Source organism: Miniopterus natalensis, chromosome 13, assembly GCF_054644295.1.
Source record: "Miniopterus natalensis isolate mMinNat1 chromosome 13, mMinNat1.hap1, whole genome shotgun sequence".
In the NCBI taxonomy this organism is placed as follows: domain Eukaryota; kingdom Metazoa; phylum Chordata; class Mammalia; order Chiroptera; family Miniopteridae; genus Miniopterus; species Miniopterus natalensis.
The window spans coordinates 12371020-12394684 of NC_142093.1; the positions used below are offsets into that span (position 1 = coordinate 12371020).

Below are 23665 nucleotides of genomic sequence, written 5' to 3' on the forward strand. Positions count from 1 at the left end.
TGGGAGGAAATATTTGCAAGTTATATATTTGATAAGAAACTTGTATCTAGAAAATATAGAGAACTCTCATAACTCAGCAACAAAAAGATGATCCAATTAAAAATGAGCAAAGGCGACACTATGAATGTATTTAATACCACTGAACTGTACACTTTTAAATGGTTAAGATGGTAAATTTTATTAAGTGTATTTTACTACAATTTTTAAAAAATATGTTTTTATTGATTTCAGAGAGAGGAAGGGAGAGGGGGAGAGAGAGATAGAAACATCAGTGATGAGAGAGTCATTGATTGGCTGCCTCCTGCACGCCACCCCCCCAACTGGGGATTGAACCCACAACCCGGAGCCCACAACTCGATGCCCTGACTGGGAATCGAACAGAGATCTCCTGGATCATACATTGATGCTCAACCTCTGAGCCAGCTACAATTTTTTTAAATGGGCAAAGTATTTTAATCAACATTTCTCAAAAAAAGGTATACAAGTGGCCAATAAGCACCTGAAAAAATACTCAATATCAGCGACTGTTAATGCAAATCAAACCACATGAGATACCATTTCACGTCCTCTAGAATGGTTATAATGAAAAGACAACAAATAATAAGTATTAGGATATGCAGAAATTGAAACCCTCATATGCTGCTGTTGGGAACATAAAATGGTACAGCTGCATTGGAAAAAGCTCTATAAGTTCCTCAAAAGGTTAAACAGATGATCCAGCAATTCTACTCCTAGGTGTACACCCAAGAAAAATCCATGCAAAACTTGTACATAAATGTTTATACCTACATTAGTTATAATAGCCAAAAAAATGGGAAGAATCCAGATGTCCTTCAACTGATGAATAGATAAATAAAATGTGGTCTCTCTGTACCATGAGTATTATTTGGCCATAAAAAAGTGTGAAGTCCTGGCACATGCTAGAACATGGGTGGACATTGAAAACATTATGCTAACTGAAAGAAGACAGCCACAAAAGACATACTGTATTGTATGATTCCTTTGATATGAAATGCCCAAAATAAGTATATTTAGAGAAAATAAATTAAGGGTTGCCATGGGTTGGAGGGAATGGAGAGAGTGGCTAGAACAGGGTCTCACTTTGGGGTAATGAAAATGTTCTAAAGTTAATTATGGTGATGGATGCACAACTCTGTGACTATACTAAAGCTATTGAACGGTATACTTTAAAATGGTGAATTTTATGGTACATGAATTTTCTCAATGAAATTATTCTATATTTAGGAGGGGAAAGGAAAATGCATGAGAGGAGCACTACTCAGACTCACATTTATTCAACAATAATTCATTAAGTACCTGGTATGCTGTCCAGGCTGTTACGCATCAGCCTGCTGGACAGTCTTTCTATGCTGGGGGGAGAGTTAGGGGAAGGGCTGTGGGTGGGGGCTCTGCTTGGTCCTGAAGACCCTCTGGTGCTTATTAAAGGAATTTGAACATTGCTTTGGGGTATAGTAAGCATGTCTCTTCCTGTATTTCCAGACATCCTCCGGGAATTCAACCCTTCCCTGAAGGGCTTCTCTGTTGGCACCGGGAAACAAAACAGTGCTGGTGCCTTCTTCAACCAGGCTGTCTCCGGAGCCCAATCTAGGTGAGCAGGGGAGCCCCAGGGGAACGGCACAGGTCCTCTGGGGACCTGGTTGGGGGCTTGGCCTAGACTGGGACGTATGGCTGAGGGCTGGGGGGTTTGGTCCAAGGGGAGGGTCTAAGGGTCAAAGACTGGACTAGATGGGCTCTCTTGGGGGTTTCCCTTGCTGTGGGACACAGAAAGCTGCTAGCCCACCCCCAACTCCACCCCAGGAACTAGTCACAGTTGACTCTGGTGCCAGGTATATGCTTTGAGCAAATTACCTTTTTTTGTCTGTGAATGTCATGTCCACATAAGACAGTTGCCAGAAGAGGGCTCACTCTGAGACTCGGTTTTTATTGTCTTGCTAATCTCTATCTTTCGTGTCCTCTTCTCTGTCCCTTCCTCAGACATGCTTTACAGGCAGCTTTTTCAGGCTCTAGACTTTGCATCCTTCCTGGATCATGGGAAGAGCAGTAGTCCCTGAGTCTGAGTCCTGACTCCCCCGCTCCCTGGCCTCTCTAAGCCTTAGCCTCTGAGAGATGGGCTGGCTGTGAACCTTCCCAGGGGTGAAAGGCTACTACCAATTTCCTGCTTTCAATGTTTGGTTTACTGTAATATTACATAATTTTGCTTTTTTCCAAGCACATGTCAGCCGGTGGTGTAAGAGGAGAGGCAGTTCTAAGCATGACTAGGTCAGGAAGGCATCCTGGAATGAAACCTTAGTCATAAAAGTAACCAAAAAGGAGTATGATTCATATGGTCCTGGATTTCTTCCTTGATTTCCCTGAGGCCTCAGGGCTCTTTCGTGAAAGTAATTCATTTGTCCAAGCACATCCTGAGTTGTAGGGAAGGGTTAAAGATTATTATTCCCATATCACAGGAACTGTAGCACAGAGAGGCAAAGTGGCCTGAACAGATGTGTCAGCTCAACCACGTGTCTGTTGGCTTTGTGCCCTGCAGGCTTTCTCCCAAGTTCCATAATAACCCCTCATACATGTACCTTTGTTTCTATTAATTCCTTGTGTTCCTTACAGTAACTGCGAGATGGGCAAAGCAGACGGTCAGATACCCATGTTTTCTGTTTTCCTTCTCTCTTTCTTTCTTTCTTTCTTTCTTTCTTTCTTTCTTTCTTTCTTTCTTTCTTTCTTTCTTTCTTTCTTTCTTTCTTTCTTTCTTTCTTTCCTTCTTTCCTTCTTTCCTTCTTTCCTTCTTTCCTTCTTTCCTTCTTTCTTTCTTTCTTTCTTTCTTTCTTTCTTTCTTTCTTTCTTTCTTTCTTTCTCTCTCTCTTTCTTTCTCTCTCTCTCTCTCTCTCTCTCTCTCTCTTTCTCTCTCTCTCTCTCTCTCTCTCTCTCTCTCTCCCCCTCCCTCTCTCTCTCTCCCCCCCTCCCTCCCTCCCTCCTTCCCTCCTTTCCTTCCTTCCTATTGATTTCAGAGAAAGGCAGGGAGAGGGAGAGAGAAACATCAATGATGAGAGTCATTGATCGGCTGCCTCCTGCACGCCCCCTACTGGGGATCGAGCCTAAAACCCAGGCGTGTGCCCTGACCAGGAATCGAACCATGACCTCCTGGATCCTAGGTTGATGCTCAACCACTGAGCCACACTGGCTGGGCTCATGTTTTCTTAATGATGATCCTGAGGCTCAGAGAGGTCGATGAATCATCCCAAAACTCTGGCCCATAGAAAGAGCAACTGCTCTGATAACTTCAAAAGTACAGATGAGGCTCAAAGAGGTTACGTGGCTTACCCAGAGTTCCCACCCAGGCTAACTGATACCTAGTCTATGGTGACTACGACCAGACCAGCTGGGCTAATCATTAAGAGAGGAAGAGGGTGGCAGCTAACGCTTCCTGCTGGGCACTGTGCCAGGGACTTTACTGATGACAATGGTGTAAAGATGGCACAAGTAGTTCAATGGATTCTTTATAATATGGGTGCTACCCTGTGCTGTTACCATGTGTCTTTGTGGGCGCCTTACTTAATCTGCCCAACAACTCTGTGAAGAAGGTATGCTTACCACCCCTGTCTTACAAAGGAAACAGCTGAGAGTGGGCAAGGTCAAGAACTTTGCCAAGGTCTCAGAGCTTGTCATGGTGGGACCAGGATTCAAGCCTATGCTGTCTGGCACTAGTAAGGGCTCTCACTCCATGGGCTGCTTTGCCCATCTCACTTACTGCTCCCAATGGCCCTCTAAGATGGGGGGTTTATCTCCATGTCTGACTCAATGATGTCAGTGAGGGCCCCTTGAGGCTGAGGTCATGGCATGAGCCATGCATGACATGAAACACTCACATGCAGCCTGTTTGCCCTGAACGAGCTTGGCTTGGGAGAGAAAGAAAGGATGTCATCAAATACACCAGTCGGGAAACAGTTCCACTAGCAGTTACCTCCTCATATGTGGAGTGTTCTGCTCTTCCCAAGGCGTAGGCATGACTCCCACCCCCACCCCCAGCTCTGTGACAGGAGCATGGCCTTAGGTACAACTTTCCTGCTACGTATTTTATTCCTGTTCTCTCTGCTAAGTCCCCTACCAGCCCCAGCTTCATACCTGCTCCTCAAATGACTTCTTCCTGTGTCTGCTGCAGGGATTTACCTGGTGAGGCCATGATGCTGGTGAACCTGATGAAGAATCACACGGTAAGTCTTGGGGAGGAGCCACCTGGGACCACTTGAGGTAGGACTTCCCAGATCAGGGTTGGGCAGGAGAAATCCATGGAGACATAGTCAGTCAGCTTTGGTGGAGGACAGGGCCACATGGAAGCCCATAGAGTCCACCTTTAAAAAAAAATACAACCTCCAGTGATTTAGCACCTATGACCTGTGATCTATGACCTCAGGACCCCAAAACCAAAAGAACAGAAAATGTCAATGTCCTCTAAGCCTTGTGGTGTGTGAGGACCCATCCCTGCGAGTGTTCAGTACTTTGTATTTTTCTTGACTTGACTCTGAGGTAAGGCATTTACTTGTTTGTTTTCTATCCATCTCAGGGTATAAATTTTAAGGAAGATTGGAAGATAATAACCGTGTTTATAGGAGGCAACGACCTCTGTGATTTCTGCAAAAATATGGTAGGTCCCAGGCCTTAACTCAAGTCTCCCCCCAGGAAAGGATTTCCATGCTAGGTTCCTGGAGCAGTGCAGCTGGGTTGGGACTTGAGGCTTGTGGTCCGGCATGGATCCAGCCTCGGAATAATGCCAAGACCAAGGCGGCATTCACCTCCAGGAGGAGATTCAACAGACAAGCAGAAGTGACGATGAGATTAACCCTGATTAGGTTTTCTATCAAGGGAGCCTGATATCCTTCTAGAAACCAAGATGGCATTCCAATGATCTCAACATCTTCATAGATCATTATAAGTCAGCTCCTTTCTCCAATGTTCAACTGCCTCATCATCTCTAGTTTTCTGCTGTCACTTGTATGGGAAAGTTGATTTCCTAACACAGGCACTTGGGCAAAGTTCAGAGCCCAGTCATTCTGGGCTGATGGGAAACCAAGAGCCAGGCAACTGCCCTGTAGGTTCGGTGCTTCTTCCCGGATTCCAGATTCTCTAAGTTGGAAAAAAACCCACAAGCCATCCTGACCAGCCTCCACCCACAACAAAAATCCTTGCGTAGAATCTAGTTGTTGAACATTTCCAGTTGCTCTTTAATTTGTAAGATAGCCCTGATTAGTGTCCTGAATAGGTGTAAATTATTTTATGGTGTTTCTTTGTGTTAAGCCCAAATCTCCTTCCTGAGTCCTGCCTATGCTGGGCATGTCTCTTCTACATTCAATTCAGCTTACTTAAAAAAAAAAAAAAAAATACTGTTTTTTTAAATTGTGCAAGTAATACACACAGGAAACACATCAAAGTACAGAGAGAGAAATATTCTCTGTAACCTAATTACAACATCCAGAAATGCCACTGTTATAACACTTAGATAAATGTCTAGCGTTACCTGTGAAAGTGGAGAAAATGCTTTATTATTTTCTAAAAATGGCATCATCCTGAAAATATTATTTGGTAACCTGCTTTTTTTTTTTGCTTTTTTTTTCTTTTTTTTTTTTTTTTGATAGCAACACATTGGGAAGCTATTCCTATATCAATGTTTATTTTTCTATGAAATAATCCTTAATGGCTATATAGTAGCCTATGATACAGATTGGCTATAATCTACTTAACTGTTCCCAATTATTGGGTCTTTAGCTTACATTACTACTATACACAACATAAGCTAAAGACCCAATTATAAATAACACCAGGATAAACAAACATCTTTATGTACATCCACAATTGTTTCCTGGTATATACAAGGTGTCTCAAAAAATGTATGCATGCTTTGAATGATTACAAATTCAGTGTTTATTAACATACAGTTCATTTTCAAAATTAAGTGAGTTATCAGCTATAAAAGTGTGTATACATTTTGGGGGGCACCTTATATTCTAAGCAGTAAGCTTTATAAGCAAAACAGTGTGTATACATCCCCATTGTTTTATTATGAAAATTTCCAAACATACTGAGAAACTGAAAGACTTGTGTAGTAAGTGCCCATATACCCACTACCTAGATTTTACAGTTGTTAATATTGTGCTGTATTAACACATATCTACCCATCTATCTTATTTTTTGGTGACTCTGCACATTTTATTTATTTATTTTTAAATATGTTTTTATTGATTTTAGAGAGAGAGGAAGGGAGAGGGAAGGAGAGAGAAACATTGATGTGAGAGAGAAACATGGATCGGTTGCCTCCCATACAAACCCCAGCCGGGGTGGAACCCACAACTTGGGTATGTGCCATGGCTGGTAATTGAACTGGCGACCTTTCAGTGCACAGGGCAAAGCTCTAACCAAATGAGCCACACCGGCCAGGGTGACTCTGCGCATTTTTAATGCTTTGGATCCATATTGCCAAACTGCTCCCAGAATGATTATACCAATTATGCCTATTTCCCCACATTCCAACTGGTAATGTATGTTATTTAATAAATGCTAATCTGATGAATGAAAAAATTATATTATATCGTTTTCAAATTTTGCATTTATTTACTTACTAGGTAGGAATAAATTTTTATTTCCCTGTTTGGATCTCTCCTTTTGATAAATTCTATATTGTGCCTATTGGCCATTTTCTATTAAGGTATTTACCTTTTTATTATTGATTTATGAAAAACCCTTATAGTAAGTATACTAACCCTTTGTCAAATAGGCTGCCTATTTGTTGTCTTCCATTTAGTTTTGTTTAGAGTGTTTTCTGATAAACAGGATGTTTTTTACCGCTAGTGTCATTTGCTGGGCACATATTATATGCCAGCCACGGTACTGGGAACTAGGCAGATGAGTGAAACCCAGGCTCTGTCCTCAAAAAACTCACCCTGTCGGGGGAGGGAGACACAGCCAGCTCACCATAACATGATGTGGTTCTGGTGATGCACACAGCGGTCTGAAGTCAGGATTATTGCCATGGGAATTTGGCGTGGGGGTGGGAGGAGTGTCAGAAGTTTCACAGAGTGGGAAACTTTCCAACTGGCACTTGAAGTCTAGGACATTTGTCAGGCAGGAAAGGGACCAGCTGAGCAAAATTTAGGAAGTGGTGAGTCTTGCTGTGGCCTGTGAGCGCCTGTCCTGAGGGGTGACCCTGCCCTCAGACCTCTACTTTCCTGGCATCAAAGTCACCAGGGTCTGGGGTTTTCAAGCTCTGATGTGAGGGGCCCACAGTGGAGCCCTGGGGTTGCTGGGGCAGGTGTGGGGGGAGGGTGGGATCATGGGTCCTCCCCCTCTTCCTGCAACTTTGATTCGTTTGGTAGAGCAGGGCTCTTGGTTAGAATTCATTCAGAAAGGGTTCCACTGCTTTAAAAAACTTTAAGAACCACAAATATCAAAATCAAGAGAATTAACCATCAGAATGTGCCTATGCTGGGGAGAGGAGTTGCACAGGACCCTCTCTCCCTCCATTGTCTCCTTGAGTGATCTGATTGGGCTGTGGGGTCCCAGGCACGTGAGGCTCTAAGCAGAGAGATCAAGGCAGAGGACCAGGGGATGCTCAAGCTGCAGATCTTAGAGGTCCTCTGCTCCAACGCCCCATGAGAGAGGGGCCCCGAGATGGGATGTGCCTTAGCTAAGGCCCTGCATCTAGTTCACAGGAAGTGGGTCTAGAGCTTTCCATAGCTCCATGCGGGAGAAGGCCACATGTAGAAGAAAGGGTCACAGCCATGACAAGCCTGAGGACGGGGGCGTCGGGGTGGAGGCTGGGAGCCCTAAGGCAAACCTGTGTTTCAGTGTTGCCCATTCTGGCTGAAATACAAGAAAAAGGGGACCCAAGGGAAGAAGTGGCCTTGGCCTGCCTAGAGATTGGGTGACAAATGGTCTTAGATGTTTCCTCTTCCTGCAGGACGTGTATTCTCCCGAGAACTATATCAGCCACATTAAGCGTGCCCTGGACTTCCTCCATGCTGAGGTACAGAGACTGGGTCACAGACCTCTGAGCCGCTCAGCCACAGCTCTCCCTGGGCCTCAGACTAGCCTGGAGGTGGCTCCAGCTTCTGGCTGAGGCCTCCTTATCAGGTGGCCTTTGCCTGCAGACCAGCATGACCCTTTTCTCAGTCCTGGTCCCAGCAGCCAGAACACATAGGTGTCGATGGGGAGTGGGGTGGGAGGGGAGGCTGGGGTGAAGGAAGCGGATGGGGCCAGAGGGGAGGCCATGCCCAGACACCTGGCAGGAGGACCTGCCCGCCTCAGTCCTCTCAGGGCCTAACCTTGTCTCTGCTCAGGTTCCTCGGGCGTTTGTGAACCTGGTGAATGTGCTGGAGATCTCCAGCCTACAGGAGCTGTACAACGACAACAGAGTCTACTGCCCACGGCTGATCCTCATGTAAGCTTCTCCTCCTGGGCCCGAGAGGGCCGCAGCCCCTCAGCAGAAAGTGCCCCTGCCGAGTTAGAAAACCCAAGGGCAGAGGCGTGCGGAGTGCTGAGACTGCCCCCTTTTCTAACCTGGCGAGGTCTAACGAAGGAGGCTTTGGGGACTGCAGTGGATCTGTTACCCGCACCGTATGCATTTGCAGCCCCAACAGGCTTCGGTTATGGCAGCTCAGGACGCCCTTCATTCCCCCAGGGAGGGAGGTGCCAAGCATGAGGAACGGAGGGGCCTCTGCTAGGCCTACTTTTTTTCCCCCCCTTTTCAAATATGTCTTTATTGACCTCAGAGAGAGAGGAAGGGAGAGGGAATGAGAGAGAGAAACACCAATGATGAGAGAGTAGTCATGGATCAGCTGCCTCCAGCACACCCCTGACCAGGGACCGAGCCAGCAACCCGGGCATGTGCCCCGACTGGGGATCGAGCCGCGATCTCCAGGATCCTAGGTCGATGCTCAACCGCTGAGCCACAGCCAGCCGGGCAGGGCCTACTTTTAAGTGTGTTTAGAGCTCCCAGGGGCCCATTGCTAGGACAGAGGGAACCCCTGTGTGGCATGGTGCTCCAAGCTGGGCATTCACAAATGTAGGGCTGTTGTCACTTGATGGAGGAGAGGGTGGTGAAATCAGAACCAGGAGAGTCTAGAGGATGGAGTATTCCTGGGAGAACAGAGATCCCTGGTCCTGGAAGGCCCCTGGGAGGCCTTCTTCATCCCCAGTCTCCAGAGCCAAACGAAGGTGGCTCCCTCTTCAATATCACACACCTCCATGACACTCAGGAATAAGGTGTCCTAACCCAAGCGTGAACATTTCACGCAGCACGGCTTCCTGCAAGGCCTCCTCTGGACCATTCGCTGAGGTCATGGTGGCTATGCCCATCCCCCCAGTTCTGCACCAGCCCCCCACACCATAGCCCCAAGCATATCACATGGTAATTATTCATGTGCCTCTCCCCACAGCCCTCAACTCAGTCTGAGTCACTGCTAGCACAGCATAGGGGCTGAATGGCTGAATGAGTAATTCACAAGGGCCAGGTTTGCTCTTTGAAATGAAGGGGTATCTTGGCTGCTCCCCTGAAGATCCATGCCAAACCTCACCTGGGGGCCCAGACTGCGCAGGTCCCCTCAGGAGGCCTGAGGGTGCTGAGAGCAGGAGGATGGCTGCTGGGTGACACATGCCTATCAATGCAGCTGGTGCCAGGCATGCTATTTTCAGCTGCTGACTCATCCCCTGGCTCCCACTTTCTCCTGTCACTGGGCCACTCGGGGTTCCATGCTTCATTCTGTTTCAGAGCAGCTCACTGAGAGTCTCTTGCTGCCAATCACTGCAGGGTTTGTAGACAATGAAAGTTAAGGTTCAGGGTAGGCATTTGCCAATTTCGTTTTCAGATCTGAAATGGCCAAGTCACTGACTGTGGGTTAGGCGGGCTCAAGGTCGCCTTGTCCTGTGACCTGTCCAGTGTGCTGCGTGCCCTGCCTCTGCTGTTCTGTCTCAGTGGCAGTACCAAGTCTACACTGAGCCATCCACACTATTATCACCTTATTCCCCTGGACCAAAATCCCAGATGTGCAAGATGGCCATCCAGGTCAGAGCTACATGCTGCACAGAAGCAGTTTAACCAGCAAGTAAGAGCTCAGGTTCAGACGAGACAGACTTGAGTTCAAGTCCTGGCTCCTATGCTTAGGATCTCTGTGACCTTGAGAAAATGACCACATTGAACCTCAGTTTTCTCATCTATCAAAAGGGGGTAATGATAATACAGCTTCTAGAATAGCTAAAGAGGACTGGGCAGGCTACTACCCACACAACTCCTGGCACAGTAAGTATTCCATGTGCCTTAACTGTTATCATTATTGGTGTTGTCACTGTCATTATTTAAAAGGAAGTATGCCTTATCTGCACTGGACTGTCCTCAGACAGTCATGAGATAACTCAGCTCCAAAAAATCACTCCTGTAGATGTCAGAAGTAACTGTTTCATCTTCAGGAGCAAATCCAGGTCTGGGAAATTTCCTTCCATTTCATCTGGTACAGTTGACAGGTTAGCCAGCCAGGGCTCCCACGAGCACAGACTCCTGATGCCTCCAAGTTAAACAGATTCTGAATCTCAAGCCACCATTTCTGCATCATGCACTCAGACAGCGATTTTGGTGGGGTGGGGCACCTCTTTTGTCTGTTCTGCAGGAATCTGTGTTTATGTGTCCTGAACTTTAAAGAAGGCTCAGAGGAATATACTAAACTTATCGAAATAAATAAGAAATATCAGGTGAGTGGGGAAGGGTCCCGGGCTGCGCGGGAGCCACTGCGGGATTTGGTTGCTCTGGGTGGAAAATGAACACACGCCTACATTATTTTGACCCCTGACTGGGTGTGAGGTTACTTCTGACCAGTTTGCAAATTTGAAGACACCCTGCAAGGCATCAGACACTGTGGTTCCATTTATTCTAGTCAAGCTATAGAGTCAAGTCACTGAGCACACATCACCAAGTCTCAGTTCCTGACCTTACACAGAGAAGAATATTTCCAGTTGTCCATGAGGAATGTGTATGAGCCTCTGACTCCAGTGGGAAGCCCTTTCCACCCAAGAGAGTCTGAGGATTCCATGAGGTGACATGCATTCCTTCTGCCCTCCCTCCCAGGGGAACAGGTGTTATTAGGGAGCACGAGGAGAAAGAAAGTCAGTAGGTATCCTCCAGCCTGTGGGTTGTTCACTTTAGACCTTTCTTCATCAAAGCTTTGACCAGAGCAGCTGACTCCCCAGACTCTATCTTGAGTTTCCCCCCAAATGAATTGCGTTGTCACTCAAGAGGTCAGTGGTTGCCTTCCAGCCCTTCTAGAATGGACTGCAAACAGCTTCCAGAGTGGATTCATCCTTCAAGTCCTAAGGACTCCTTAGAGCAGAACCACTTCTCTGCAGACTCTTTGGGGGCAGCCATACCTGCCAGGGGTATTGGGGCCATACCTGCCAGGAGAATGACACTATTTATCATGCTCTGATACTATGGCCCAGCCCTCTGGGTGACTCCCCAGCTGCACTGCCTTCTCTGTGGGCAGATGCCTGTGCCCCCATGGCCCATACCAGGAGAGGGAAGGCAGCCAAGGTTATGGCCATGAGAGCAAACCTGTCCAGGTGGGGTTCTTGGATGCAAGCAACAAAAGCTTGTGCCATTCTGGTTAATTTAAGCAGGTTAATTTTCTAAGCAGGATATCTGGAAGAGCTAGAAAGCTAGGGTCAGAGGCCAAGCCACCAGAATCATGGAATTTTAGGGGCCAAACCTTAAGAATCAAAATTAGGCCAAAGAACTAGTCCAGGGGAGACACTGTGGACACCATTTTTGGATGCAGCTGCCACCCTCAACAGAATGGAGTTTGTGTGCCTTCATCTTTCTACCACTAGTTTCCAACCCCAAGCCCGAGGTGGGAGCATCCACTGGGGACCTTGGCACGTCCCCACCTTCTACAGTGAGAGGCAGGCTGCTCTTCATACAGCAGAATTTTTCAAACATAGGAAGCAGGTTCAGATGCTGGGTAGACCAAAGGAACTATTCGCCTGAATTGCCATCACCAACCTTTCTAGATTGGCCAGCTGTTCCAGGTCTGATCTGGGTTACCACTGAGACCTTAACTGAGCATGCTGGAGGAGCTCACAGCTCAGCCACCTGAGGCCATCGTTGCCCACTCAGAATCCTCTCACTCCCTACTTTCTGCAAAAGCTATGGTTCCCATTCACTCTCCCTGGAGACGATCATTGTTCATAGTACCACCAGGTGCCAGGCATTCTAGACACTTTCTTTCATTTCTCTACATGCATGGTGCCACTGTGAGCCATTGTGTCTGGTCCATGGAGTAACCAGTAGCATTAGAAAGGATTAAAGGAATGGTCCATGTCTTGCCAAACATCCTCCATTTACAGATAAGGAAATAGAGATCCAGAGAGGAAAAGCATCTTGCTGAGAGTCACACAGCTAGTTAGTGGCATCGCACCTTCTGCTTACCCAAGGCTCTGCCTGTAACAAGGAGACTCCCCTGGGAAGTCAAAACTGAGGCATTCCCAGTATAGAGGCTCTCTTTCTGGCTGGCCCTGAGCAAAGAAAGTGCAAGGTATCTTTGCAGTGACCACACTAATGTCCTCAGGTATGCAAACCTGACTTCCCTCTCCAGCCAGGCAAGCAGTAAGATGGCAATGGCCCCGAATGGTGAGAACCTGGCAAGCAGTAAGATGGCAATCTGGCCGAGTGGGAGCCAGAACTGAGCTAATTGGTCCTCCTGGAACTGAGCCCAAGTGGAAGCTGTGAGAGTACCAGCTTCATTACCCTCCTGGACAGACCTGAGAGTCTCACAGGGGTGTGCAGGCACAGGTGATATAAACAGGCATTATATGTCATTGTGGATACACCGTTGACTTTCTGAACAAATGTAAGACAGAAATAAAGTAAATGAAGGGATTATCCAGACAGTCACTTAACCAAATATGTACCTCTCCCCAAATTTAAATCAAAAGCTTTAAAGGGGATCAAACTGATGGACTTAGGTTTTTCCTTACGTTCCTCTTCTCACAGCCTAGCTCAAAGGTGTGCAATGGCAGTGGAGGCTGGGGCCAGGGTTTGAGATAAAGGCTGATCTAAAAAGTACTAACTGGCTCCTGATCAGTTGAGATTTTGCTGCAGATTGATTTCACTCAAAGGTCAGGCTCTGTCTAATTCTATGGCAGAGAAAGGGATCCCACAAAGGCCGAGCAGACACAAAGCCCCCATGACCCCTGTCCTGTTGCCTCCTGCAGGAGAAGATTCACGAGCTGGTTAACACTAGACGATACGACACGAAGGACGATTTTACAGTGGTTGTGCAGCCATTCTTTGAAAAAGTGAACATACCAAAGACCGAGGTAAATAAGACAAGCATCATGGATAAATGGGGAGCACAGAGAGTGCCCAGCTGTTTCTGAGCATTATCTATGTTATCTGACGTCTCCTAACTTGGCCCCTCTTGTCTGCCCTGGGACCAGGAGGGGCTTCCCGACAGCTCTTACTTTGCTCCTGACTGTTTCCACTTCAGCAAAAAGACTCACGGCCACGCAGCCACTGCGCTCTGGAACAATATGGTAAGATGACCGAGGGAGGAAGAATCTTCCTCCCTCCGAAAAGACAAAGAGTCCAGAAAGCTTTTGCAGGGCCTCAGAGGCCCATCACTCAGGCTGTGGGGGTCCTGGCACAGCAATGATAATAAACCCTTTCCCTCTGTTCCTCCCTCCCCTCTCCAGCCCTGACCCACAGCCTGACCTTCCATTCTTGCCACCTTTCTCACGCCCCATCTTTCTGCTTTGGTTTAGCTGGAACCTATCGGCCAGAAGGCAACGCAGCATGATTTTCAAAGCGACATCAACATCACATGTCCGAGCCAGGTAGAGTGAAAAGCACCTCCTAGCAGCGGCTCCACCTAAAGCATCTTTTCAAGCCTTTTAAAGTCTCAGTAAGGTTTCTCAGTTCATTGCATAGCACGATCTCACCTTCACCCCAGCTCTGTTCACCTACTCACTCATTCCTGATGCCAGTTAACCATCCACAGTACCCTGTCTGGTTGGACTGTGATGGATGACAGCCCCTGGTGGCCAGGAGGCCCTATAGTGCTCCTCCATCTCTTCATGTCACAATGAGCCCTAGCACAAGTCTGGGCTACGTGCAGGTCTTTCCAGTCGGAAAGAAGAACACATCTCCATCCAGCTCTCATTTGGAAGGCTAGGGGGTGGGGAGAACGTCAAGAGCAGGCTGGGACACAAGGACACTCGGTCTCCTTTTAGCCACTGTCTCCGTGGCACGATGGGAGGGTCGAGGAACTGAGACCCAGAATAATATCTGCCAACAGGGGTGAGGGTGGTCGTTTGGAAGCTGGAGCTGGAAAAGCAGACATTAACCAGGAAGCCAAAGCAGATCCAGGCCCCCGTGTTCACTCACATATTGTTGCAAGATTCTTGGACCTCTGCAGCTGCTCCCTCACCTCTGTGAACTCCTCAGAGGAGTTCCCAGAGGAGTTCCACTGAGCTGGGCTTGCATGAGGCAGGACCTCAGAGGGCCTGACTTCTCTTGCTTGGGTAGAAAGGAGCTCAGACTGCTTAGGAGGGGCAGAGGGTGGCAAGGGGGCTTAGGGAGTAGGGACCGGACTTGTATTAGCAGAAAGTGATGCTCTGTTGGGAGGAGACAGGGTTGAGAAAGGGGTGACACAGCCACCCCAGCCAGCTGGGTGGGAAGTGAGAAGCCAACCCTCCCGGGAGCTGTGGCAGGGTTTAGTCTAATTGTTCCTGTGGGTTCGGGTTGAGTCAGGGTTGCAGAGAAGGCCCCAGTGCCTCCTGGGAAGGAGCCCCAGGGTCAGCATGGCAGGGCGGGGCTTGCAGTGTGGAGCGGGGAGGCAAAGGTGTTTCAAGTGCTTACGCCAAGGTCAGCACCTCTTGGGCGTGGGCGAGCAGAGAGCCACGCAGAAGGCAAGCCCGATTCACTGCGACTGCTCACCCCCCTCTCCTCACAGGACAGGCTGTACCTGAGCACCTTCAAGAACAGCGTGAAGGTATCTTCCTGTTGCTTTCTTTCACCTCACCAGCCAGTGCAGTGGGCGGCCCCTGAGCTGGGACTAGCCCAGCGGGCTGGGTGAGAACAGGGGGTTCATACTCTTTCATAAAGTCACCCTCCTACACCTCGGGTGGGGTGGAGGGCAGAGTGAGCTCCATCAACAGCAGCCCAGATGGGCCCAGCCAGTCAAATCACGGCCTCAGCGAGGACCTGGGTGAAGAGCCTCTTCTCCCCATAGAGCTGCTGTGGAAGCGGGGGGTGGGGGGGGGGTTGTTTTGTTAATGCCCCAATTCTCAAATGAGTTGGAGGGAACGAACTCTCAACTAGGTTAGCAGATCCCGGGAGTGGGTCATGTTCAGAATCACCGAGGGAAGCTTCTTCAAATGCCCTCTAGGCTTCTAGGCTCCTCCTGGGGTGGGGGCGGGGGTGGGGCTGTGTTTGTTAAAGCTCTCGGCGTGTGTGACGCTCGGGCAGCCTCTTTGGTTCTTTTCACCCCTGAGATTCATGCTATGCCCTTAGGGTAACGGGAGCCTGCTGCCCTGCACTGACTTGGCCAGTTCACCCACACAGCCCACTTCAGGTAAGCCCTCCGTGATACGCCAGGACCTCTCCACAAGACCCAGGAGCCAGTGAATATTCTGACGACATTTTTCATATGTAACTCAATGCCACAGTTATTGCCAGTGCTTTGCTTCCTGTCTGGGTGGTCTCCTGGGACAAGTCCCTGATTTGTCTCCCTCTGCCCTGTGGAGATATCTTACCTAGCAGGCCCCAAGGTGTCCAGGCCAGGGACTGTTCACTGTCCTGCCATATCAGCCCTTTAAAGGGAACGCAGTGGAGGAGCCATGTGACCTCCCCATCCAGTGACCCAGCCCTGTGATGTGACCTCAGTGAGGCCCAGAGGTGGGCTGTGGGGTACCAAGGGAGTCCCAAGAGGAAGCCAGCTCTGCGTGTTGTCCTGGGGCTCTAGGCTCTATGGTTACTGCTGCCCGCAGGGCTGCAAAATTCCCTGGAGTCTTCAGAAGACACTTGGGAGCACAGAAAGGTCTGATATGACTATTTCCAGATTCTTGGTGGAAATCCAGAACCCAGCTCTAAATGGTCTGTACACTGGGCCCTGAACTTCATCTCCAATGGTCCAGCGCCCATCTGGTTATGCCCTGGGTCACAGCTGGTATCCCACGTGACTGCTGGCACTGCAGTGGTGGGATCCCACCTTGCCTTCCCTCCCTCCCCCTCCCTTCTTTCCCCCCTTCCTCCCTTCCTCCCTTCCTTCCTTCCTTCCTTCCTTCCTTCCTTCCTTCCTTCCTTCCTTCCTCCCTCCCTCCCTCCCTCCCTTCCTTCCTTCCTTCCTTCCTTCCTTCCTTCCTTCCTTCCTTCCTTTCCCTTTCCTTCTCCCTCTCTCTCAGCACCTCTCCCTCCCCATAGGTCCAGGATTCCTTTATTATGTCCTTATGGGGAAAGTCTGTCTGTATATAACCCCTGCCTCCAGGGCACTATGGACACTCAGTCCTGCGTGAGCCAAATGCACCTGTGGCGGTGTTTCTGCTCTTGCTAAAGGAGCACTAGACTCAGACCGCAGCTTCCTTCCCGCAGACTCAAGTGTATCCACTTGTCTCTCCAGTGCATGCCGTGAGACCTGCAGATATCCAAGTTGTGGCTGCTCTGGGGGATTCTCTGACCGTAAGGACTCTTGGGCCCCGGGTGGTGTGCGGGTGGCTGCATCAGTTCCAGTCCTAACTCCAGGGCAGCGCTCCTGACCCCTGCATCACCCCCCTCTCTATTCTGGCCTTGTCAGTCCAAGAACATGGCAAAGGCTTGTTTTGCAGCCACTTTCTCACTCAGGTGTGCAAAGAGAAGTCTTTTCAGGAGTGAACTGAATTATCTCAGATAATGGAGGTTTTTGACACCTCACAACACTTTTTTAACAATTACAAAAATGTCATTTTGACTGAAAAAACCTTCTACGCCTATCTGTGTGGGTCCTCTTTTCCCTTTGGATGCTGCTGTGTAAGCAGCTCAGACCCTCCCACCTGTTTCCTCTTTGTATCTGCACACAAAGTAGCAAAGACTCCAGAGTTGTGGCTAAACCTCTGCTCCTAAGTTCTTTTACCAGCCCAGAGGACCACTTTCTGGCAGCATGCCTAACGCCATGAGATTGCCTTACAGAATGCCCCAGAGGGAGAGAAGAGAAATGTAAAGTTTATGAGAAGCCTGCCCACTGCAATCCACTCAAATCTATGAGCCCCTCCTTCAATGCTTATAAAGAACTTAGGAGCCTGGTGCTGATAGTAATCACATAACAGGGTCTCACACTTGTAAAGCGCTTTAGAGTCTTCCAAATTGTTTTTACAACTGATTCAATTTGGTCATCAAAAAACCCTGTGAGATGAGCAAGGCGTGTCCTCGGGGAAGTCAGGAAGCAGCTGTGGTTCGAGGGATGTGAGCCCAGGTTCTCTGACTCCCGGTCCAGCGTTCTGCTCATGCGCGATGAGTGTGCTGGGAACCACCTGCAGACACCCTGCCCACCCACGGCCTGCATTTTCTCTGACTTGCTGACTTTCCTGTGGATTTTGGTATGTTTTCAAAGGCTGGCAGTGGAATCCGCTCCAAACCAAGCGAACTTCCTAATCTCACCACTCAGTATCGGGGGCTATCATACAGGTAATGTTAACCCTTTGACCCCCTCCCATCTCATCTTCACCCCAGAGACTAGGTGGGGGGGCCTGTCTCTTGTAAACGCATAAATACCAAAGAGCAAGGACCAGGTCTGGAAGGGGCTTTCAGAAGAAAAACCTATGTATGTCTTCAAAAATGTGACCATGTGGTGAGTGGAGAGATCTTTTACTGTTGGTGACCTTTCTTTCTCTCTTTTTTTTTTTTTTAAATAGTGCAGAAAAAGCAAACCAGGGTCCTTATCAGACGCCTGGGTCAGAAAATCCAACATGAAATGCACCTGAAAAGCACCAAACCTCTGAGCCTTCACCCACCCATTTGTGTGTATATGTGCACCGTGTCTCTGTTTACTGTCTATGTGTATTTACCCATGTCGGTCTGTAGCCACACTTCTGCCTTTACATGTATGCTCACATCTGTACAGAAAACTCCACACTTCGGGAGGAGATAACCAAAACAAAATCACAAGCAATGCACGTGGAATGAGGGGGTGCCTGGGAAGCGCAAGCAGATGCTCACGCCCGTTCAGCAAGTGCTCTGTAGAAGTAGCAGTTGCCTGAGTGCTGCAGGGATGCAGAAGGGGGAATCACTGACCCGCCCCCCCCCCTCTCCGAGAGGGTGGGACCCCGGTCAGGTCGACGGATTAGCAATTAGGGAGGTGGAAAGGGTGAGAAAGGACATTCCAGACACAGAAGAAGGAAAGCTCAAGGTGACGGGAGCGGTTGGATGTGGGCCTTTTGAAGTTTCTTTCCTAATAAAGTTCGCATGGATGCTTGCTTCGCAGTAATTGGCAATTAGCTCGGAATTCAGAACAGCTAGAAAAAAGGGGGCCGCCAGAGGGCAGAGCGCTAACGAGAAGCTGGGCTCCGGCAGCAGGCTGGCCTCTCTTTCCTTCAGGGAATCCAAAAGGAAGGTTTCTTCGGTTCAAGTGAGAGGGGACACTGGGATGACTGGGATTGCGACAGTTCTCTGGTCAACCCTGAGGACGTCTCAGAGAGAAAGGTTTTCCTGGGTGAGAGAGGTGTCCTCACTCAGCCTGTAGCCACCCACAGAGAGGATCCAGGGCATGGGGAGCAGGAGGACAGCACCCCAGAGCTAGGGAAATGGCTCCCAGCCCCTGAGGTTCCCTGGGTTTCCACAGACCTCAGCCACGGAGGTGGTCTCTAACGGGCTGCCTTGGAGCAAGACAGAGCCCCCCCCCCCCGCCCCAAATGTTACTGCAGCTGCGAGAAACAGGAACGTGGAGGGGAGGAAAGGAGGCAGAGCTTATTCCAATCGGGGAAAAAAGTATGAGGTGGTGGCAGCTGCGTTTCGTCTTAGCCAGCGAAGGCCAAGGCCCAGCAGGGCCGTCCGGGGGGCGGGGGGGCATCCTCCCAGTTTCACAAACAGGTCAACTGGACAGGTTCTGAGAGTCACATGCAAACAGGCTAACCTCTGCTAAACGTCCTCCCTGCAGCGACGGAAGCCTCCAGTGTCTGCGCCGGTTACTCCTACGCGGGAGGGCCAGTAAAGCCTAATGCTTGTCTTGCGGTTGTCATTCCAAGGCCTCGTATACTCAGTGGCTGTTATTGCTTTAAACTGTTTGTTCTAAATGTTTCAGAGCATTTCACCTGCCCCCAGATCCCCATGTGTTTAGGATGGAAACTCTGGGTCAGATTCTGAGAGACAGCTTCACACGTGGTAGAATACACAGTGTTTCTCAAAGTGTGTTCCGTGGAACACTAGCCACAGCCATGTTCCTGAAGAGGGCAAACTTCTTTGTATTTTGAGGGGAAACATTACCTACCATATCCTTCCTCTGGGGAATTCACATGCATGTTAGCGTAGTAAAGGCTATGAGAATACCTACAATGAAGAAATTTTTTTTAAAATTGTGTCTGTTTAACCCAGTGTTTCCTTGAATCCCAGAACACTTTCTTTGTTCATATACCTATTAGCATCCCCTGGGAACTGTTCACATACTAGACCAGTGATTTTCAACCAGTGTGCCACAAGAATTTTTAAAACATGCAGTACATGACTACTTAGTCAAGGGCACTGACCTCTTTTCCCTTAGATTATCAAATAAAATTTTTAAAAAGACAACCAACAGAACAATAGCCACCCACTGTGAATCAAAATTATACTTTTTCTTTTCAGATCAGCAAAAAATATATTTTTGGTGTGCCACAGAATTTCAGTAGTTTATGTGTGCCACGGGGTTAAAAGGTTGAAAATCGCTGTACTAGACTTCAGAGCATTGCCTTTTCTTTAGCTGAAATATGTTTGCTTGTTTGGCACCATTCAGAGGACCAAAATAAAGTTTACTTACCAAAAAATGCATTTCTTTGTCTTGTTAATTAGGAGTTCGATCTTGCATTACTAAAACTCCTTTAACCAATGTTACTGAGCATCTACTCTGTATTTCTCTGCACGGTGGTGACAGCAAAGGAACAAAGCCCAGCGGCTGAGCTCATGGTGTAATCTTGAGCTCATGGTATAATACAAATTACATGAATCTGCAGGTCTCCTGTAGACTAGCTGTTTCATATGGATCTGTCTTCTTTCATGTTTCACAGAGTTCTGATCAAAATGAGAGCTTAAACTTTCTGTCCCATATTTATTCATGTAATTCTCTTTTCTCCTGGAAATGTTCACTCTAAAATGGGCTCAGAGAGAGATTTTCATAGCCTATTGGTCAGCCACAGCACTTATTTTAGAACAAAGATACCTCTTCCAGTAGAAAGTACTTAACATGTATGTGTTTACATCTGTCTCTGTGTTTATGTTTCCATGTTTATTGAAGGAGAAAAGGAAGCAGGGTTAGAACACAGTGATTAGAGCAGGTGCATGATTTATAATTTCCTTTCAATTGTGGAGTATTCTGATTAAGTGCTTCTAGTCCAAAGAAAGAAGGATCAGAAGCAGCTAAAACAGTGGCTTTGTGCAGAGTTGGAAAAGAATTGGGAGCTCAAACAAATGCCCAACCACTGGCCAAGTTAAGTTGAGACATTTTGGGGGAGGTGGGAGAAAAATACCTGAGTAAGATTAGAAGGGTGGAGCTTACCTGGCTTCTCTCTCTCCACCACCAGGGGCTGCTGAGTATTTGGCTTAAGCCCTTGACCCCCCTGGTATGAAATAGTCAACTTATTCCAAGCATTCCTTGAATAAAGAACAGCCATGACTTTGATCCATGGCCTGTCCTTTGGAAGCCTCTACTGATGGGCTGGATGCTAACACTGTACTCTCATAATCTATTGGCCTAGACTCATATGCTGGGCTTGAGAAAGGAGATGCAGAAGGAAAATAACAGTAAATACAGTATATCTGAACATTGGACTTGGTTAAAATAGAAATACTTCTCTCCTTGCTCCCCAAATGTATCCAATTTGAATGCATGAAAGGAAAGGAAATTTTGAGTGTGTCAGGGTTAGACTGAGGACCATAACACTCTGTTAGATTAGGTGAAATTGGATTGGGCGGCAGTGGGATTGACCTCACCCCTGGACAGAGAAGAGCGTATCCATTTTCTAAAGGTTTCCAGCTCAAGCTGGTTTTTTGTTACCTTTATGGTTTTTAGTGGCCTTTAGAAAGTCAGTGTTCCCCTATGCTCCTCAGCTTCCTACTCTGTAAAGTGGAAATAGTGGCATCTACATCATAAGCTTAGAGATGTGGGGAGATGTGAGATAACTAATGTAGAGAGTCAAGTTCCTGGCTGGGCACATAGTATATACTCGGCTAAGTGCTCTCCCTCCTGATTTGGAAGAGAAAAGAAACAGCTGTCTTTTGCCTTCAAATCCTGGATTTGGGGGAACTAACCCATTGGGGAATTCGAATTTTTCTGAGGATCCCTCAAACACAAAGAGACAGGTCTGACACATCTTACAGGTGCTGATGGTATGGGTGCCAAAGAAAACCCTTATGTACTGATTCAGTCCCTCTGGCTTACTCCCTACAGTTCAGGAGGAGACGGCATCCTGGAGTACGTGACCACCTTACCGAGTACGTAACCACCAGGGGCTTGAGTCTGTCCACTCCTTGCCTCTGACCCCAGGTTTCTTGAAATGCCTCTCAGCTAAGAAAGGAGGAAATAGCATCTTCCTTCTGACTACCGTTGAAAAGGGAGGAGAGGTTTGTTGACAACTAAATACACTAAGAGTCCTGTCTGGGTAGAAGTTATTCTCTGCCAATGTAAATGCATTGCGATCATTTTTAAACACATTACTTGGAACTCCATTAACTCCATGGAGATAATCTGTGAATAACTAAACATTGAATTAATACTTCAGTAAACTAAACAAAACGAGAGAGGAGAGGCCTGTAGACAGGCCACTGAAGGGGGTGGAATAAACACTGTATCCAGAGCCCAGAGGCCTGGGGTCGAGCCCTGGCCCTCCCATGTGCTCGCCAGGCGACCTAGGGCACGTCACTAAACATTCTGAGCCTTGGGTTTCTTCAGCTGGCCCAGAGCGCGAGGAGACGATCAGATGAGATAGTAAAGATTCTCTGCACAATTCTCTGTGAACTGTGGAAAAAAAAAAAAAGCTGAGAGGCTCCGCTGCCTTGGCCACGCTGTCATCAGGTCATTTCAACTCAGAGAGGCACCAACTCCTGTTGGGGGCACACATGCCGCCTCTCCCCAGGCTGCGTGAGAATGGTGATGCAGCCCACTCTAGGGACCCCAGGCCAGCAGAGATCCCTGGCTGACCACCCTAAGCTCTCCCTATCCCCTTCGCCCCCTCCTCTTCCAGACATCCTTCGGAAGTTTAACCAACATCTCAAGGGCTACGCGCTGGGCACAGGTGACGCCACTGACACAAAAGCGTTCTTCAATCAGGCTGTTCCTGGAGCAAAGGCCAAGTATGCATCTGGGGAGGGGTCTGTAGGAGGCGCTCCCTTTAAGGTTGTAATCCTGCCCTCCGTGTGCCAAGGGGACACTTAAGCATTTGCAGTAGTGACTTGAGGGGCTCTTGGCCACACCTTTCCCTGGCCACCCTGTGACTAAGCTAGCGAGGCTGGAGCTTGGACAGGACTGGGGCCCTAAGGCTGAACTCCTGACTTTACTTTCATGCATAACGTGGTCTAATCATTTGACTAACTACCAGCCTTATCCAGTTTTTGAAACTTCCCATGATGGTGCCACTGGTCTCCAAAGCCTGGCCAGTGGCAATTCCCCCCAAAAGATCAGGGCCAAACAAATGGACGGACAAGCCAGAACCTCTTTCCTTAGAGGCCTCAGGGGCAACAAGCCACATCTTGTCAGCAGCCTCACTGCGGAGCGAACAGGAAGCGTGCCCGAGAAGCCGGAGACAGCTGAAGCTGAAGTGCTCAGCCTCCCAGGGCCAATACCCAAGGAGGCCCCCCATCCTGCTCCTAGAGGTCCCAGCAGCCTGGGTTCCCTTGTTGAGGCCCAGCCATCTGAGCCTCTGTCACACTGTCATCTTCTTGCTCAGGCCCCCACCCTTCTGGTTGATGGGCACAGCACCCAGACCTGTTCACTCAGCCTGGGTAATAGAAATAGCTGGGGACAGATGGGCCCACTGTCGGGTCCCAGGAGATCACCATGCTGTGGATCCATCCCACCCAGACCTATAACAGGACCCTGAACTAATGGCGAACTCAGGATGCCTGAGGTCCAGTCCTTCCATGAGTTATAAACCCAGGCCCGTGTGCAGTATGTATTCATTCTCCACCTCTTTCTAAAAGAAGCATTTAGATAAGTTTATTTTTAAAAATAACACAATTAACATATACTTAAGAGAAAATCACAGCCACTGGGGGCGGGGGAGAAGCAACTCTGTCAATATGAGCATTTTTATAGTTATTGTGCCTGAGTGTCCAACTCTCAGCTTCCCAGCAGCCAGGGTAAAAAGAGGAAGCATGCTAAAGCTTTCATAGAGCTGATTTCAGGAGCTACGCCAGGCCTTCAAAGGTGGTGAATGGTGTCCTAGCATAGACTCCTAAGACACTTTG

The 23665-nt window shown here is 48.3% G+C and overlaps 1 protein-coding gene across 1 annotated transcript in view; it reads left to right on the forward strand.

The window, feature by feature from the left end:
* Positions 1-23665, forward strand: part of PLB1 (phospholipase B1) — a 108306-nt gene that overhangs the window by 45144 nt on the left and 39497 nt on the right. Inside the window, exons 22-36 of the mRNA XM_087823909.1 lie at positions 1501-1609; positions 4172-4223; positions 4574-4654; positions 7961-8026; positions 8340-8440; positions 10662-10743; positions 13258-13362; positions 13483-13578; positions 13807-13878; positions 14997-15035; positions 15557-15617; positions 16662-16720; positions 17628-17701; positions 21651-21694; positions 22444-22552. Of these exons, the coding sequence (XP_087680035.1) occupies positions 1501-1609; positions 4172-4223; positions 4574-4654; positions 7961-8026; positions 8340-8440; positions 10662-10743; positions 13258-13362; positions 13483-13578; positions 13807-13878; positions 14997-15035; positions 15557-15617; positions 16662-16720; positions 17628-17701; positions 21651-21694; positions 22444-22552 (1150 nt within the window). The remainder of the gene's footprint in view (positions 1-1500; positions 1610-4171; positions 4224-4573; positions 4655-7960; positions 8027-8339; positions 8441-10661; positions 10744-13257; positions 13363-13482; positions 13579-13806; positions 13879-14996; positions 15036-15556; positions 15618-16661; positions 16721-17627; positions 17702-21650; positions 21695-22443; positions 22553-23665) is intronic.